Source organism: Hakea prostrata, chromosome 6 (genome assembly GCF_041222555.1).
Source record: "Hakea prostrata isolate BN-2017 chromosome 6, UWA_Hpros_2, whole genome shotgun sequence".
Classification (NCBI taxonomy): domain Eukaryota; kingdom Viridiplantae; phylum Streptophyta; class Magnoliopsida; order Proteales; family Proteaceae; genus Hakea; species Hakea prostrata.
Genome location: NC_142605.1, coordinates 26387783 through 26405788, shown reverse-complemented (window position 1 = coordinate 26405788; position 18006 = coordinate 26387783). Strand labels below are relative to the sequence as shown.

The 18006-nt window shown below is 35.4% G+C and overlaps 1 protein-coding gene across 1 annotated transcript; it reads right to left on the bottom strand.

The window, feature by feature from the left end:
• Nucleotides 1-11790: 11790 nt before the first annotated feature.
• On the bottom strand, nt 11791-16569 carry LOC149012961 (putative LRR receptor-like serine/threonine-protein kinase At1g56140). The gene is made up of 10 exons (XM_089157686.1): nt 16562-16569; nt 16324-16388; nt 14891-15267; nt 14412-14610; nt 14147-14320; nt 13781-13899; nt 13330-13540; nt 12976-13207; nt 12734-12884; nt 11791-12418 (listed from the first exon to the last, which is right to left on the bottom strand). The coding sequence occupies exons 1-10, from the start codon at nt 16567-16569 to the stop codon at nt 12038-12040; spliced, it is 1917 nt and encodes a 638-aa protein (XP_089013812.1). The 3' UTR covers nt 11791-12037.
• Nucleotides 16570-18006: the final 1437 nt, after the last annotated feature.

Genomic DNA, 18006 nt, shown 5'->3' with positions numbered 1-18006 from the left:
ATTCGGAATTAAGTGTAAAAATCACAAGTAAAACTCAAGGTGAACCGTTGAGCAAAGTATAATCGTAAGGACAAGAATATATTTATGACTAAAATCATGTGGCAGAATCAATAAGGGTGAACCTCAAGGTGGAGAAGCACCCTTAACCTTAGAATAAATATAATAACAAGAATGGAAATAGCCATATGAAAAAAATCAAGCATATCAAATAGGCTTAACCTCTAAGAAAGTTATAATCACAAGCACATTCCCACATTTATGGCTGAAATAAAGAGTCGAAATTGAGGGAGGCGAATCTCAAGTTGGAGACGCACCACCAACCCAATAGGATAAGTAGAATCAAAAGAACAGGGATAGAATAATCAATGAAATCATGTGTCGAATTTGGCATGGCGAATCTCAAGGTGGAGATGTACCATCGACCACATAAGAGTAATAATCATAAGCAACAGTGTAGTTCAATAAGAGAAATTAAGTGTCAACTTTGATCACGACGAATATCGACTTATAGGATAAGTACAATAAGAAGCATGAGAATAGAATAATGATTCAAAATTAAGATTCAAAATCACAGTTAAAACTCAAGGTGGACCGTGTAGGAAAGTATAATCATAAGGACAAGAATATATTTATGACTAAAATCATGTGCCAAAATCAATAAGGGTGAACTTCAAGGTGTAGAAGCACCTTTAACCTTAGAATAACTATATCACAAGAATGGAAATAGCCATCTGATAAAAATCAAGCATATCAAATAGGCTTAACCTCTAAGAAAGTTATAATCACAAGCACATTCCCACATTAATGGCAAAAATAAAGATTCGAAATCGAGGGAGGAGAATCTCAAGTTGGAGACACATCACCAACCCAATATCATAAGTAGAATCAAAAGGACAAGGATAGAATAATCATTGAAATCATGCGTCGAATTTGGCATGTCGAATTTAAAGGTGTAGATGTACCATCGACCACATAAGAGTAATAATCATCAGGAACAGTGTAGTTCAATAATAGAAATTAAGTGTCAACTTTGATCACGACGAATATCGATTTATAGGATAGGTACAATCAGAAGCATGAGAATAGAATAATGATTCGAAATTAAGTGTCAAAATCACAAGTAAAACTCAAGGTGGGCCGTGTAGGATAGTATAATCGTAAGGACAAGAATATATTTCTGACTAAAATCATGTGTCAAAATCAATAAGGGTGAACCTCAAGGTGGAGAAGCACCCTTAACCTTAGAATAAATATAATAACAAGAATGGAAATAGCCATATGAAAAAAATCAAGAATATCAAATAACCATAACTTCTAAGAAAGTTATAATCACAAGCACATTCCCACATTTATGGCTGAAATAAAGAATCGAAATCGTGGGTGGAGAATCTCAAGTTGGTGACGCACCACCAACCCAATAGGATAAATAGAATCAAAAGGACAAGGATAGAATAATCATTGAAATCATGTGTCGAATTTGGCATGCCGAATCTCAAGGTGGAGATGTACCATCGACCACATAAGAGTAATAATCATAAGCAACAGTGTAGTTCAATAAGAGAAATTAAGTGTCAACTTTGATCACGACGAATATCGACTTATAGGATAAGTACAATAAGAAGCATGAGAATAGAATAATGATTCGAAATTAAGATTCAAAATCACAGTTAAAACTCAAGGTGGACCGTGTAGGAAAGTATAATCATAAGGACAAGAATATATTTATGACTAAAATCATGTGCCAAAATCAATAAGGGTGAACTTCAAGGTGTAGAAGCACCCTTAACCTTAGAATAACTATATCACAAGAATGGAAATAGCCATCTGATAAAAAACAAGCATATCAAATAGGCTTAACCTCTAAGAAAGTTATAATCACAAGCACATTCCCACATTAATGGCAAAAATAAAGATTCGAAATCGAGGGAGGAGAATCTCAAGTTGGAGACACATCACCAACCCAATATCATAAGTAGAATCAAAAGGACAAGGATAGAATAATCATTTAAATCATGCGTCGAATTTGGCATGTCGAATTTAAAGGTGTAGATGTACCATCGACCACATAAGAGTAATAATCATAAGGAACAGTGTAGTTCAATAATAGAAATTAAGTGTCAACTTTGATCACGACGAATATCGATTTATAGGATAGGTACAATCAGAAGCATGAGAATAGAATAATGATTCAAAATTAAGTGTCAAAATCACAAGTAAAACTCAAGGTGGGCAGTGTAGGATAGTATAATCGTAAGGACAAGAATATATTTCTGACTAAAATCATGTGTCAAAATCAATAAGGGTGAACCTCAAGGTGGAGAAGCACCCTTAACCTTAGAATAAATATATCACAAGAATGGAAATAGCCATATGATAAAAATCAAGCATATCAAATAGGCTTAACCTCTAAGAAATTTATAATCACAAGCACATTCCCACATTAATGGCTAAAATAAATAGTCGAAATCGAGGGAGGCGAATCTCAAGTTGGAGACGCACCACCAACCCAATAGGATAAGTAGAATCAAAAGGACAGGAATAGAATAATCATTGAAATCATGTGTCGAATTTGGCATGGCAAATCTCAAGTTGGAGATGTATCATCGACCACATAAGAGTAATAATCATAAGGAACAATGTAGTTCAATAAGAGATATTAAGTGTCAACTTTGATCACGTACGAATATCGATTATTAGGATAAGTACAATCAGAAGCATGAGAATAGAATAATGATTCGAAATTAAGTGTCAAAATCACAAGTAAAACTCAAGGTGGGCCGTGTATGAAAGAATAATCATAAGGACAAGAATATATTTATGAATAAAATCATGTGCCAAAATCAATAAGGGTGAACCTCAAGGTGGAGAAGCACCCTTAACCTTAGAATAACAACATCACAAGAATGGAAATAGCCATATGATATAAATCAAGCATATCAAATAGGCTTAACCTCTAAGAAAGTTATAATCACAAGCACATTCCCACATTAATGGCTAAAATAAAGAGTCGAAATCGAGGGAGGCGAATCTCTAGTTGGAGACGCACCACCAACCCAATAGGATAAGTAGAATCAAAAGGACAGGAATAGAATAATCATTGAAATCATGTGTCGAATTTGGCATGGCAAATCTCAAGGTGGAGATATACCATCGACCACATAAGAGTAATAATCATACGCAACAGTTGTAGTTCAATAATAGAAATTAAGTGTCAACTTTAATCACGACGATTATCGACTTATAGGATAAGTACAATCAGAAGCATAAGAATAGAATAATGATTCGAAATTAAGTGTCAAAATCACATGTAAAACTCATTGTGGACCGTGTAGGAAAGTATAATCATAAGGACAAGAATATATTTATGGCTAAAATCATGTGCCAAAATCAATAAGGGTGTACTTCAAGGTGGAGAAGCACCCTTAACCTTAGAATAACTATATCACAAGAATGGAAATAGCCATCTGATAAAAATCAAGAATATCAAATGGCCATAACCTCTAAGAAAGTTATAATCACAAGCACATTCCCACATTTATGGCTGAAATAAAGAGTCGAAATTGAGGGAGGAGAATCTCAAGTTGGAGACGCACCACCAACCCAATAGGATAAGTAGAATCTAAAGAACAGGGATAGAATAATCATTGAAATCATGTGTCGAATTTGGCATGGCGAATCTCAAGGTGGAGATGTACCATCGACCACATAAGAGTAATAATCGTAAGGAACAGTGTAGTTCAATAAGAGAAATTAAGTGTCAACTTTGATCACGACGAATATCGATTTATAGGATAAGTACAATCAGAAACATCATAATAAAAAAATGATTCGAAATTAAGTGTCAAAATCACAGGTAAAACTCAAGGTGGACCGTGTAGGAAAGTATAATCATAAGGATATTAATATATTTATGCCTAAAATCATGTGCCAAAATCAATAAGGGTGAACCTCAAGGTTGAGAAGCACCCTTAACCCAATAGGATAAGTAAAATAATATGGACAAGAATAAAATTATGATTGAAATCAAGTGTCAAAATCGAAGATGACAAATCTCAAGGTGCAAACTCACACTCAATCGTATCGGACAAATACAATTACAAGGGTAGGGACAAAAATATGACTACAATAAATTTCAGGAAGGGTCAATTTTAAGGCAGAGACACACCCTTGACCTTGTAGAAAAATTTTAATCACAAGGACAAAAATAGATTTATGACTAAAATCATGTGTCAAAATTGTGAAGGTCGAATTGCAAGGTGGAGACACACCCTCAACCTTATAGAATAAGTATTATCACAATGACAAGAATGGAATTATTATTGAAATCAAGTGTTAAAATTGAGGAAGGTGAATCTAAAGGTGGAGATCCACCTTCATCCTTATAGGATAAATATAATCACAAGGACATGAGTAGAATTATGATTAATTAAAATCAAGAGTCAAAATCATGGAGGGGAAATCTCAAGGTGGAAATGCACCTGAACCCTTATAGAAAAATTATAATCACAAGGACAAACATAAATTTATGAATGAAATCATGTGTCAAAATCGAGGAGGGCGAATCGTAAGTGCCTAATGTGAAGGTATGGTTAGTTTTAGGGGTAAAAATGTCCAAAGAGGAAAAGTTATTGTTTTGTTTAGTTTTGTAAACCCAAAGTTGGCTTTAGCTAATTTTGTTGAAATAAACATTGGGTGACTATCCACTAAAAATAAACCTAGAAGTAGCTAATCTACTAATTATCCCATATAATAATGTTTGAAATCAAGTGTCAAAATCAAGGAGGGTGAATCTTAAAAGTGGAGACGCACCCCTTAACCTTATACAATAAGTTTAATCTCAGGGCAAGAATAAGACTATAATTGAAATCAAGTATCAAAATCGAGGAGGGTAAATCTCAGGGTAGAGACGGACCTTCATCCTTATAGGATAGGTACCAACACAAGGACATGAATAGAATTATGATTAAAATCAAGGGTTGAAACTGGTGTGACACAATATGATTATTTATAGCCTAGTCCAATATAACGACGACTTTGCATTGAATATCTTTAATTTAGCCATCCATGCTAGAGAGAAATTTCCACTATCCTATTTCTCTTGTCAAATTTGAGTAATACAAATGGATGTGGGCCTTGTTGTGACTACTAAACCCTTAGGGCAAAGAAACCTTGCTAAAAGGCAAAATTCATCCATCCAAAGTTTGTATTTTCTTGTTCTCCTTCGTTGTTCAAATCTTTTCGTAGTTGAAGAGTTGAGATGTTGGTGTCATTAATGGAAAGAGTTGTGGATTGGCAGCTGCTCCCTTACTTGATAGCCGTCCTTCTTCCTTCATTCTATTCACAAACCTAACTCCATTCTACTTACAAAGTTACAATTGATCCACCTCCCATCCGATGTTCTTCCAATTACTTCACCAACATGCATTACTTTCTGAGTTCGAAACACCACTACAGCAGATATTCTGACCAACATCAATCAATTTTAAATGCAGCATAGGTTCGTGGCCTGCATTCAATCCCACATTGAAGCGCTGCCGATTGGAACTTTAGTCTACAGAACATAAGTTTCCAAGTTGGTGAACAATGTCATCTCTAGCAATCAAACCATAATCAAGTGAGACTTGCAGCAGTCCTTCCTCTAAATACAAGCATTACTTGAGTATAGTCTGATTAGAATTGTAGCCAACGGTTTGACTTACACAGTATGCTTCTAAATTTCTGGCCTTGCTTTCTAATTTGGTTTTGTTGATAAGCTTATAAATTTATGGCCTTGCTTTCTAATTTGGTTTTGTTGATAAGCTTCTAAATTTATGGCCTTGCTTTCTAATTTGGTTTTGTTAGTCACTTTGGTGCAAAGTAGTCATTAATTTTAGCCATAAAATGGTCAGTTAACTATTAATGACATACCAACTTCAGATGGAATAGGTTAGTGAGAAGTCAAATCAATGAATTGACACCAAAATAGTTCAATCTACCTAGGCCGACTTCATAAGAGCTGGCACAATTGGCAATTGGTAGGATTAGGTCACTGAGGAGTCAAATCAAATGAATTTCCACTTCATATAGTTCAGTCTACCTAGACCAACCACATAAGAGTTGGCCACACTTAGAAATAGGTGTTCATCAAAAAAAGGTTTCTTTTCAAAGAGCAAATGACCATTTTTTTTTAATAAAAACAAGTGCAGTGGACCAATAGACAAAGAAAAACATCTGTACATATGAGAACAAATCAGCCAATAAACTTGATTCCAAAAACAAAAGATCAGACATAATGCTATAGAAATGGTTTATACAGGATCCATTGGTTTACCCATGAAATAAAATGATTCAGATAGCATATTAGACAGAAATACTGAAAGAAAAGACACTAAGACAGCCAAGAATTGTTGAGACACAAACCTAATCATACACTCGCGTTCAAGCTTCGATCGTTTGTCATCGCTCCCTTTCATGGCTTTTTCAAGATCTTCCACCTTCCACTCCTCGAGATCCATATCCTTCAGCAAGCCAACATAGAAATCAAAAAGCAAATAGACAAAATACTGAGAAGAATGTGCATTCATACTTACGGGAACAATAGAAGCAACATCATGCATGAAGAATAACCTACTAAACAAACTATAAGAAGTGTCTAGAAGAAGCCAAATACGGAACCAGAACTATTCCAATGCAAGTGCAGAATCGATCTATTCATTATTGTGTAAATGGGTGTCATGTTGACATGTGAACCTCTGTTTGTTATTTTCTTCTCTGTTGTATAATGGTTCCCATAGGATTCAGTATCAATTTCCTAAATACTTCTTTTCTTGCAAAAATTTTGGTTGTAAAGTCTCTCTCTACCCTAGGCAATTCAATCACTAGATTCCTGTCCCCATCCATCTCCACTATCATGAGTTCTACATCTGAAACAGTCCCTGAACTTGAGGTTACAAACTCTCTGAGAATTCATTCAGGTTTCAAACCATCATTTGTGGATGTTAGAGAGCAGTGTATCGGGATCCTGCTTCTGAAATTTCATATTAAAAAATCTCACTCATGAATTAAAATAGTTGGATGGATTACTAGAGGAATTCTTGATATTACTTAGGAATCGCTGAATTTGATTAGTTACTTGTGAAGCAGTACTGTTAAGTGGAAGAAGACAATCATAAGAGACTTGTAGTATGAAGCACCCTCAGACGTAACTACCCTTTAATTTTTTTCCTTCTAAACGACATTGCCACTTTTTCAAATTTATTACAGCGTTACCAGGGATCACGGTTCCATCTCACAGTTTCCTTGTTGAGAAATTAACTCGTTACAAACCATAAATTAAATAGTAGTAAACTTTCAGTAACTTCCTCATATCGTTGATCCATCTCCCTCATAACCATTTAACATCTGAAGTATGAGAACAATTCTATATACCAAGCAGAAAAGGCAAAAGAACTATAGGAAGGCAGAATTAACGAACAGTAGATGAAAACCAGTGAAAGGGATTTCAAACCTTTGCCAACATGGAACCCCGTGGATTTGCAATTCTTCCCCTTGTAGAATTCTCAGCAACATCAATAAAGAAGCTCTCGAAGAAAGCAGCCGGCGACCTTCAAGACTAAGAGAAATTAGGGTTTCAGTGGTGAAACAAATATGGGTAATGAGGCTAAGTCGACACCGGCCAAAACCCCTGCTTTTGCCAGCATCGGTTGCTTCCACTTGTGGCCTTCTTTGACCGACGAACACCCACTCTTCTTCTCTTCGTGAATAAACGAACAGGAATTCCAAGCCGAAGAAAGGCGCGATAGAAAGAGTTAGATACTCAAAACGATGAGAAAACAGGGTTTCAGTGGAGGAATGAAGATGGGAAACGATCGGAGGGAGTACCCAAAACGACCGGAGAAACCAGGGCTTCAATGGAGAGAAGAAAATGGCTAATGATCTGAGAGAGAAGAAAACGCGTATTGATACTCGAAACGATCGATCGGAGAAACCAGTGTTTGTAGAGGAACGAAAATGGGTATCGATCGGAGAGAGACTTGATACTGGGGAATTGGGAAACCATTGTTTGAGCGGGAGATGAAGCGGCATTTGACAAATGATAATATCTGCACGGGATAAATGAGGTTTAAATATATAAATAAACAAATTTTAAAAAGAAGAGGAAACGATTCCCAAAGACTAGAAAAGAGATTTAACCGACATTTATCATAGCGTCGGTTTGTTTTACTTTTTTTTTTTTAAATTACTTTGTATTTTAATTATCAAATATAAGTTTTTCCAAAAAATCTTATTTCCCATAGTGGTTCTTTTTCTTTTTTTTGGAATAAAATAATAATTTTTTTATTAAATCATTTTCATAATATCTTTCTTGTTATCTTAATTCTTATAGGCATAGATAATTAAAATTTTTAAAATAATTTTTTTTAACCTTTTAGGATTTAATTATTATAAAATTCTAAATTTTATAATATTTTTTAATTATTTTGAATTTTGAAAACACTGAAAGTCTGAAAGACCCTTATATTTTTTTTTCCTTTAAAAGGTCAAGTATCAGAAAAATAAAAAAAGCACGTGTAACAAAATTATACAGATTGTTTAACAATAGAAAATTAAAATTATAGGATTAAATTAATAAAAGAATAAAAGATAATTAGTATTGCTTTTATTTACTCTAATTTAATGACTACTTTATCTCTTATAGTTTTTCAAATTATTAATTCAACTTTAGAATTTACTTGTTTTTACAATCCTTCTGCCATTAAGTTTCATTAATTAAGTGATGATCTTAGCATCTTTGTTTTTTCAAAAACCCAAATTACCCCTAAAATTTTATATCACTTATTTATACTTGATATTAAATTGCATAAGAAAAAAAATTAACCCTAAACTTAAGGTGCTAAAAGTCTTATTCTCTTATAAAAAAAACAAAAATTGTCATTCTTTCTTTACCCTTCTCCTCTTACTTGCAAAGAAAAAAAATGTTTTTTTTTTTTTCTATTTTTTTGGTATAAGAGATTAGCTTTTTGATTTCATTTCTTTTTCCTTTTTTTTTGATAAATTCAATTTCATCTTAACTTTTTTGAATCTAACATTATAAGAAACAATGATAAAATTGATATTTCATATAATATTTATTTTTTTAGCTTCGTAGTTCTTTAACGTGCTCTTTTCTTTTATATAGCCGCTTTATGATAAGTGTCGGAACCGGCTGTTTTGGTTTTCTTGCAGGGCGCGGGAACTAAAACTAGGTTGCGCGCGCCTTACTCAAATAGGGGCTAACGCTATAGTGGGGCCCTTGCTTGTTAGGTTAGGGGCAAAGCAACCTACCGTGGGGCCCTTCCTTGTCCTGAGGCTAGGTTTTGGATCAAGTAGGAAATTATCCATCCGCCCGCCCTACCTTGTCCACTGAGGCTCCGGAGTTTGTTGGATCGAAGTAGGAAATTATCCATCCGCCCGCCAGCAGCACAAGGCATAAGGATTTCTTAACATCATTAGAGTAAAGGGGCTCTAGTAATAAGTCGTGGGCCAACCCGGGTTTGTTTGCATCGCACACCTAGGGGGGATTCTCCCAGGGGACTTTTGCATCCAAAAGGACCTTGCTTAAGCGGACCAAGTTGCTTACCACTTGGACCAACCCCCATTGGTTACAATATAAGATTCTTTAATAATTAAGTAATAATACAAGACGCAATAGCAATTATCTCGAAATAAAGAAAGAAGAAAAAAAAAAACCATATGGACTATAAAATTGGAGTAAATTTGTTAGAAATCTTGTGAAGAACATGGAGGAGTGGTTACCAAATTTTAAGAGTAAATTGTTGAGAAAAGTCTTGGTAACATGAATGAAAAATGATATCAAAACGCGCTTAATCAAAAACTAACTTCCTAATTTTGTTTTGGAGTTAAGAGTCTTGAAAATGTGGGTTTATATACTGAACCCAAAATAATGAGACCTAAAGAATGCTAAGCCCATGACCCATATTACACATTTGGCATTTAAAATTGTGAGAACATGAATCGGACTAATAAACAACGGGCCCATCTTAGGGCCACTTCGCGAGAGCATTACCATGCCAGCTTTATTTCCACGGATTGGCCTGGGACAGCGAACTTAATGTCCAAACGAACGGGAGGTCTTAGTTATAGAAGATGGTAATGGTCCTCCGGATATCGGATTGCCAGTATATTGTGCCGCCATTGGTGAGGATCAACGCTCTTTCTTCTTTTACCGCTTCGCTTGTGGGGTGGGGCGCCTTGGGGGCTTTCTTGTTTTCTTTCTTTTTCCCCTGGGAGGTCTTGGGTTCACACCCATTCACAGCACACCCCCCCCCTAATACCCTCCCGGCTACAAACAAAAAAAGAAAAAAATAAGCAAAATCCAGATATCAAAGTCTCTAAAATTTGTAGACATCAATGCAACTTAATCCTAATGTTATGAATGGTGATTATTGACATCATGGTGTTTACGTGTTTTCGATGCTATTAAGTTATTGACGGAATCCATTAAATCCAATAACGATACAAATTTATAGTGTAAATTATCATAACTTACAAATATTTGATAAATTAAATATAAATAAATTTATTTATTTTCCTTTCCATTAAAAAGATACCTAGGAGATCAAAGTACACAGGCACCTTAGTTCTTAGATTCTACTGCACTCTATGGAAGATTAAAAAACTGAGAGGACTCCATCAAGGCATTAAACAGAAGATTCTTTGCCACTGGTCTCATTCATAAATAATTGAGTAAATTACAATAACATCCTAAAATGGAGGCCTTAAAGAACTGTCACCTCACTTTATGTTTAAAAAGCACTGAGACCCAAGGTGCCTTCCCAAGTGATTTTTGAATTATATTCAAAACTTACCATAGTTGAGTCTGAATCTTCTTCCCGTTAGGAAAGGTGTATGTGTTTCTTTTACGATTTTTCACTACACAAGATATAGGGCTATGTGAGATTCACTGAAATTTCACCTTTGACAGCAAACTGAAATAGAATAACAAAAACAATAATACATTAAGTTTAAAATAAAATGGCATTGCTGTCGTTTTATGAAAGATTAATTAAAATAATCTCTTTTTTATCTTTTTTTGGGGGTGGGGGGTGGATATTGGCTAATTTTACGCAAGTAAATAGACTCACAGTTGTTCCAACTTTGTCAAGTTCCCAAGCTCAGAAGAGAAATGATTGGATCCAACATCCCTGCCAAAAAATGAAACCACGAGTTTTATTTCCATTAATCAAGTGCTAAAACTGAAGACGTTTAACACTGAAACATACTCGAAGGGAAGAGATAACAAAAAAAAGAAGGTTACTTGCAAGCAAATAGAAGTAGACTGGAAAGATTTCCGATCTCTTTTGGAAACTCTTCAGATAAAGCATATATACCAACACCCCTGAACCCTGTATAATGTCAGTGACAGTAAGAAAATCCCAACTCAGAACATACAAAACAACGTTTTCATTTTTCAACATAACTATATAGCTATCGCAATTGATTTTAATTGAAGAGTCGGCCACTTACAAGTAGTGCAGTTGAGTAAAGCTTCCAAAAAATGTAGGCAAGGGTTAGGGTCCTGTGTAGTAATTTTGACCCAGTTTTCTGTAAAAAGAGAATTTAGTAGTGGTGAAACTTATATATCAATATTTATCAAGCTGGATTGGCTAGTTTTGAAAATTCAGACCATCTTATACTCATAGATACCTACACTATCTATATGTATTGGTGAGGTAAGTTAGATTCAGCCTCACTTTTCTTAAAATTGATTTTTTGTCCCGTGATGTCGGAGAAGATTTCCATTCCGGGGTTTTCCTTGCAATTTTGATCCCCTAAATAGGTTAAGGGCTTGATATTCTTTGAGTAACCTCTTTTTTGGAGACATCTCTGTTAACAAATCATAATGGAGTGAATGTATCTTGTCTATCAATGAGAAACAAGGGTGGGCATAAATTACATGTTTTGAGTATTTCTTATTCATGATAACAATATACAGGAATAAAATCTGACTTCTTTATATAACAACGACCAATTTATTTATTTATTTAGAAAGTGGCTATCACCTTCCCTCTCCCAAATGCTCATGCAATATTTGGTGATTTTGGTCTTCATCAATCACAGTGGTTGCAGTCGAAGAGTTAATTTGGCTCTTTGGATTTTCACTCGTTGAGGTTCCACTAGTGTCACCACTCATAAAGCTGCCGGTTATATCATTGAATGCCCAATCCGTTAGGTATCCAGGCTTTGATGAGACAGAGCCAACTTCAGTATCTCCTGAAAGCATTGCTACCACACGGGACATTGCTGGACGTAGAGATGGTGATGCTTGAGTGCACAGGAGAACGACTCCCATCATCCGTTTTGCTTCAACAGCACTGTATTCTGATAGTGCAGGATCAACCACTTCCATTTCACGATTACTTTCATGTAGATTCCAAGCCTATAAATCAGGAAGAAGAAAATAAATGTGAGACCCTTACCTGCTTTGAATTTAGTAGTATGACACAATCATTGGTGGTAATGCAAAAGGCTCAGGGTTATTTTAGTATAATTCCTACTAATGAAGTAAGTTATTTTCAAATCCAATTTTCTTTTAAGGGGAAGGGTAGCAGAACCTATAGCACTTCATACACCTCACAAAAATTAAATGTTCATATGATGCCTTCCAGAGTCAATTTCTAAAGCAAATGTTAATGCATGGCTCATCTTTGTTGAAAAACCAATTTTGATAAAAGATTGATCACAAGACTGTTACCCATTCAAGGAGATAAACATCTTCTTTATTTGTGCTTGTATCAGAAATTGTCCTCCCACTGATGATCTCGAGGGTTACTACTCCAAATGCAAAAACATCAGCTTTCTCAGTTAGGTGCCCACGCATAGCATACTCTGGTGCAAGATAGCCACTTCAAAATAAAACAAGGTTATCAGATCCCATAACTCAAAATTTGTACAGGTTTCCAGAAGAGGGGAAAAAGAAGTGCTAGAGTGCTTTACATTGTTCCTGCAACTCGAGTACTTATATGGGTCTTCTTGTCATCATAAAGTTTGGCCAAACCAAAATCTGAAATTTTGGGAGTGAGGTCAGCATCAAGTAGAATATTACTCGCCTTGACATCTCTGTGTACAATTCTAGGCTTCGACTCCTCATGAAGATAGGCTAGACCACGTGCTGTCCCCAAACAGATATCAAAGCGTGTTGGCCAATCAAGATGTAATGTGCTCCTTCCTATTCAAGAATTCAAGATATGATTGAGTTTCATGATTTTCCCATAAAAACATCTACAACTTTTAGGAAGGTATTCCAATTGCCAAAGTTATATATAAATAATTCTTCTAGGGATTCCCTACCAAATAGTGCTTGATCAAGGCTTTTATTTTCATGGTACTCATACACCAGAAGTCGCTTATCTCCCTCAAGGCAACAACCATATAACTTTACAAGGTTTCTATGTTGCACTGCAGATATGGTAGCAATCTCTGCTATGAACTGACTCTTTCCCTGGTGAGATGCCACTGAGAGTTGCTTGACAGCCACAACCCTTCCATCAGGAAGCATTCCCTATAGAATACACCAGTCCAATAGATTTAGTAAGTCAATTTCATGTTCAGTTTCCATTTCTTTCTTTTTCTTTTTCTTTTTTGGTTATCTATTTCTTTCTTATTCAACTCTTGTAAATAAACATATTCAGAATTAACAGTAAATTCTCCGGTGCTCATCTGTTGTATATAATTCATATTGAACGGGATCGTTTTATCTAAATTCAGTTTTTTTGGTATTTATGTAAAAGCCACCACATACCTTGTAAACAGGTCCAAATCCTCCTTCTCCAAGCTTATTAGCAGAACTGAAATCTTCTGTGGCCGTCCTTAGTTCTGCATAACTGAAAGTGTTTGGTCTAGAAGCTATACCTAGAAACTCTGCAATTTCAATCATGAAAAGATGTACTATTATTTGTTTATCCAAACCTGGACACTAACAGAATGTGTTCACCACATATATAAAAGGAATCAAATAATTAGAGCTCGACATTTCCTAGACCGAGGGAAGGAATATCCAATCTTCTCTCGTCTCATCAAACAAAACAGAAATAGTAGAAAAAAACTGAAGACATGCATGGATTTAAGATTTTGAAACTTGAAACAACAATTCAATTGGGTTTTTTACCTTCATCTACTTCATTTTTCAATCCTTTCCTCCTTTGAAGAATATAGTAAACCCCCAAAACAAATAGACAAGTTACAATTCCGATAGGGACAGTGAGTCCAACAATTAAACCAGTCTTTGTCTTCCTTGTTGAAGTAGGTGTTCGCGGAGTGTTGCTAACAGTTGGAACAAAATCTGAACCAAAAAAGTAAATGTCAATAGCTTCTATTGGATTATTAACTATGTAACTTAATAATGTAATGCATCTAAATTTTGAAGAACTTACTTGGGACAGCACTGATGGCTGAAATTGATGGTCCATATGTACCTTGTGCAGGTATACAACAAGTCCCCTTTCCAGCCCAAAATAAATGGATTTCAAGGTAGTTCTCTGACACTTGGGCTTGGATTTTCTTTTGTACAGCTGTATAAGAAACTCCCCCTGCCTCCTTCCTAATGTCAAAATCTTTTAACCATAGGTTACCCTGAGATATTATGAAATTAATAGCTTTCAAAATCCATGGAGAGTCTTACTACTGGAAAGCTAAAATGGCTTCATGTAGTATATAACTTTATTGCTGTGATAAACTTTCCATGCTGTAAATAGATTTTCCCAAAAGTATAAATAGAAGTTAACTTTCTACAAGTAATAGATTGTATGCAATAGAAATATTCTAATTTACTTTCAGTAATTGATTGCAAGGACTACCTAAGCAGTGCATAACTTTTTGTAGTTAATGCTTCAACCATACTTAGTCAACTTACCTGGACGTAAATATCAAAGACACGCCTTCCAAGACTTTCCCAAGACTTAGTATTTGGGAATGCAAGCTCAGCAAATTGGAGGGTCACATTGTATATTCCATTTTCAAGCCCAAGCCCATAGTATCTCAGTGACCCTGGAGAAATTCTTGCTGTCTGGAACAACTCTGAATCTAAAGTATTTTGGAATTGCGATGAAGAATATAGGGTATACTGAACATTGTTATTCTCAGCAAACTGTCCAACGTTGCTTACAGCCCATCTTTCTGTATCAGTGACATTATAGGTGGCTGTACCAAGTGTATCATTCTCTCTATCAAATACAATCCCCTCAGAAGACTTTATTTGTGGACCTCCACACTTGATAGAGAAGTTATAATCTACACCAAGAAAAAGAGTCACGATGTTATATACAGAAGAGTTATGTTGTACTAGGTATTTTGAGAAATAAAATTTCAAAAATATGTCCTTTAAAATTTGAAGAAATTAAGGTGAGCATTTGAAGGTTTGGATGTTAGAATGCCTAAAGATATGATGCTCAATACCTCAGCTTCATGTACTTTTGGATCCTATTTTTCTTGTTTATGCAGATTAAACTGAACCTATTTTCTACATTCTGTTTGAATGCCCTCTCCCTTGAACCAATTCATTCTTTTCCTCATTGGAACCAAGGCTTGAGGCATAGGGTTTTTAATTGTCTATTTGAATGAAGAAAACATTTTCCTGATCCAATTCAGTGAAGAGTGCATTAAAGATGTCTTTTCTATGTTCTGTTCTATACGTTGGACTATTTAGGAAGTTTAAAATCTTGCAATTTTGATAGGGCTACTACCCCTAAATTGACTAGGATCGTCAGCGGGGCCCTTGCTAATTACAATTAGAATCCAAGCATCGCCTGTAAAACATACTCTGGCATCATTAACATAGGAACTTATTTTCTAGTGGTTTTTTTTTTTGTTGTTAGGGGGGAGGGGTTTGCGTAGTTTTAAATTTTATTATGTAAACCAATCAAAGCAGTGAAGGAAGCAGAAGGTCATGCCACAATGACAGTTTTAAAGTAGGCAAGAGATATGGTTGGACGATGCAATATTATTTTTCAGATGCTCTAGTGCTGGTGGAGGATACAGAGAAGGATTACTGCACTTGCAGTGGGTTCTTTTGCTTTGTCTTTTCCACTGGACTCCTGCAGGTTAGTTTTTATCCTCCTACCTAATGAGGACTTTCTTTGTATTGTGTATAGTATTCTCTGGTTTGATGGATATTGATCTCTGCAAATACTTCTTAGGGGGAATGTAAGATCTCAGCTGCCTCTCTCATTTTATTAATTAAAATATTAAAAAAAGGGGAGAAAAGCAAGAGAGAAGGGAAAGAGGGGTTAGAGGGATGAACAGATCCACTAAATTTTAGAAAGAAAATAGAGGTAAGAAATCACTCACATATTGGAGAGCCCCGATTGCATGGGAAGTTTGGTTGAAGACAATTGAGTCCTGAAGGCAAACCACTTAAAATACGACAATCAAGTGCTTAGATTATGAGATGTGATAAAGAATAAAAAGATGTAGAGTATTATTGGGTCAAACATGGTACAAGCACATAAAGCAATTGCTCTTTTGCATTGATCTATTTTGATAACAAGTAAACACGAGTTAGCACAATCAATTAAAACATTACAACCTTGGCATTATTTCCTCTGACAGAAGCAATGGTATTATCAAAACATGTGCAAATGCGGCAAGAGAAATTGGATAACAAGTTAGATTGAGCAATTTAATTTAAATTTTAGGAGGGAGAAGCCTACTTTCTAAACTATGAGTATGATTACAAGCATAGAAAAAATTTTGAGGGAAAATCAAGTTTCGACTAGGTGAAAATGGGAAAACTAAGTTGGAAACTGGAAAATTTTCGAAGAAACTTAGGATTTTTTTGTACAAGTTTCGACATGAAATTCCGACAGGTTTTAGGGAATATTTTAAGGTGGGACTCTGTATTTAAGTTAATTATAGTATAAAGAACACATTGACTGTATTTTGCTAAAAAAATCAATGTAGATATCATTTAATGTACATAACATCAATGTATAGTTGTTCAAGAATTGCACTATAAACTTACTAAAGTACATCACATTAAATATATAATTTCTAACTCCAAAACATCAAATACAAAGTAACTAACGATAAAGGAAAGTACAACTCAGTGCTAAGAGGAGTGCCTCAGTAGATCCATCCTATGAGTTTGATGGTTTTTTTTGGTCATTTTGACCTGAAATTTGATGTGTAGCCTAATTTGAGGCCAATAAACATTTGGAGTAGTAACCCCTATTTTGATGGGTTTTTTTGGTCATTTTGACTTGAAATTTGATGTGTAGTCTAATTTGAGGCCAATAAACACATTGGTAGTGTTATTTTGATCTAAAACATTACATAAACTAATGTTCTTAATCGACCCATGTCCTACTATACGCGGACGAAAGCCCCGAAACTAAAAACCTAAAAACTCATAAAACCAAATCATATAAAGTCTACAATTCATTGTACAAATACTGTAATACATAAAGTCATCCAACCATATAAAATCTGAAACTCTCAATACCAAGTACTGTGCCTAGGTGGATCGAACTCCTCTGACTCAGTCTGTCTCCAGTGATGCCCCCCCAACAAATTCACATACTCATCCCATCTCATACGATATTGAAAATGGTCTAAGTAATCATTAACTGCAGTTCTATAGCGGTCATCTTCCGCTGCCATGAGAACTCCAATTTGAGGGAAGTGAGAATAGGGCCAAGGAACGTTCCGCATGCCATCAGATGCCCTTGTTGGTACGAATGACTCTGATTGTGAAGGAGGGAGAGGGACACCATAGCTCCCATGATACGAAGAACTAGAGGGGACACCATAGCTCCCATGATACGAAGAACTAGAGGGGTTACTAATTCCCATATCATACTGTCCATGTGAAGGAGGGAGAGGGACACCATAATTACCCGTAGGCCAATAACCTACTGTGGAGCCTACAGACTCATCCAAGCTCATGGACCCCATTGACGCAATCACCGCATCCCAAGGATTAACATAGTCATGGCCAGCTCCCCTCTGATGGTGGCTCGGCCTAATAGAGAA

Excerpts from the sequence above, each read along its gene's own strand:
- LOC149012961 (XM_089157686.1), bottom strand. Across the intron at positions 13,541-13,780 it reads GATTTGGACCTGTTTACAAG|GGAATGCTTCCTGATGGAAG; the intron begins GTATGTGGTGGC and ends TGTATTCTATAG. Across the intron at positions 13,208-13,329 it reads CCTTGATCAAGCACTATTTG|GAAGGAGCACATTACATCTT; the intron begins GTAGGGAATCCC and ends ATTCTTGAATAG.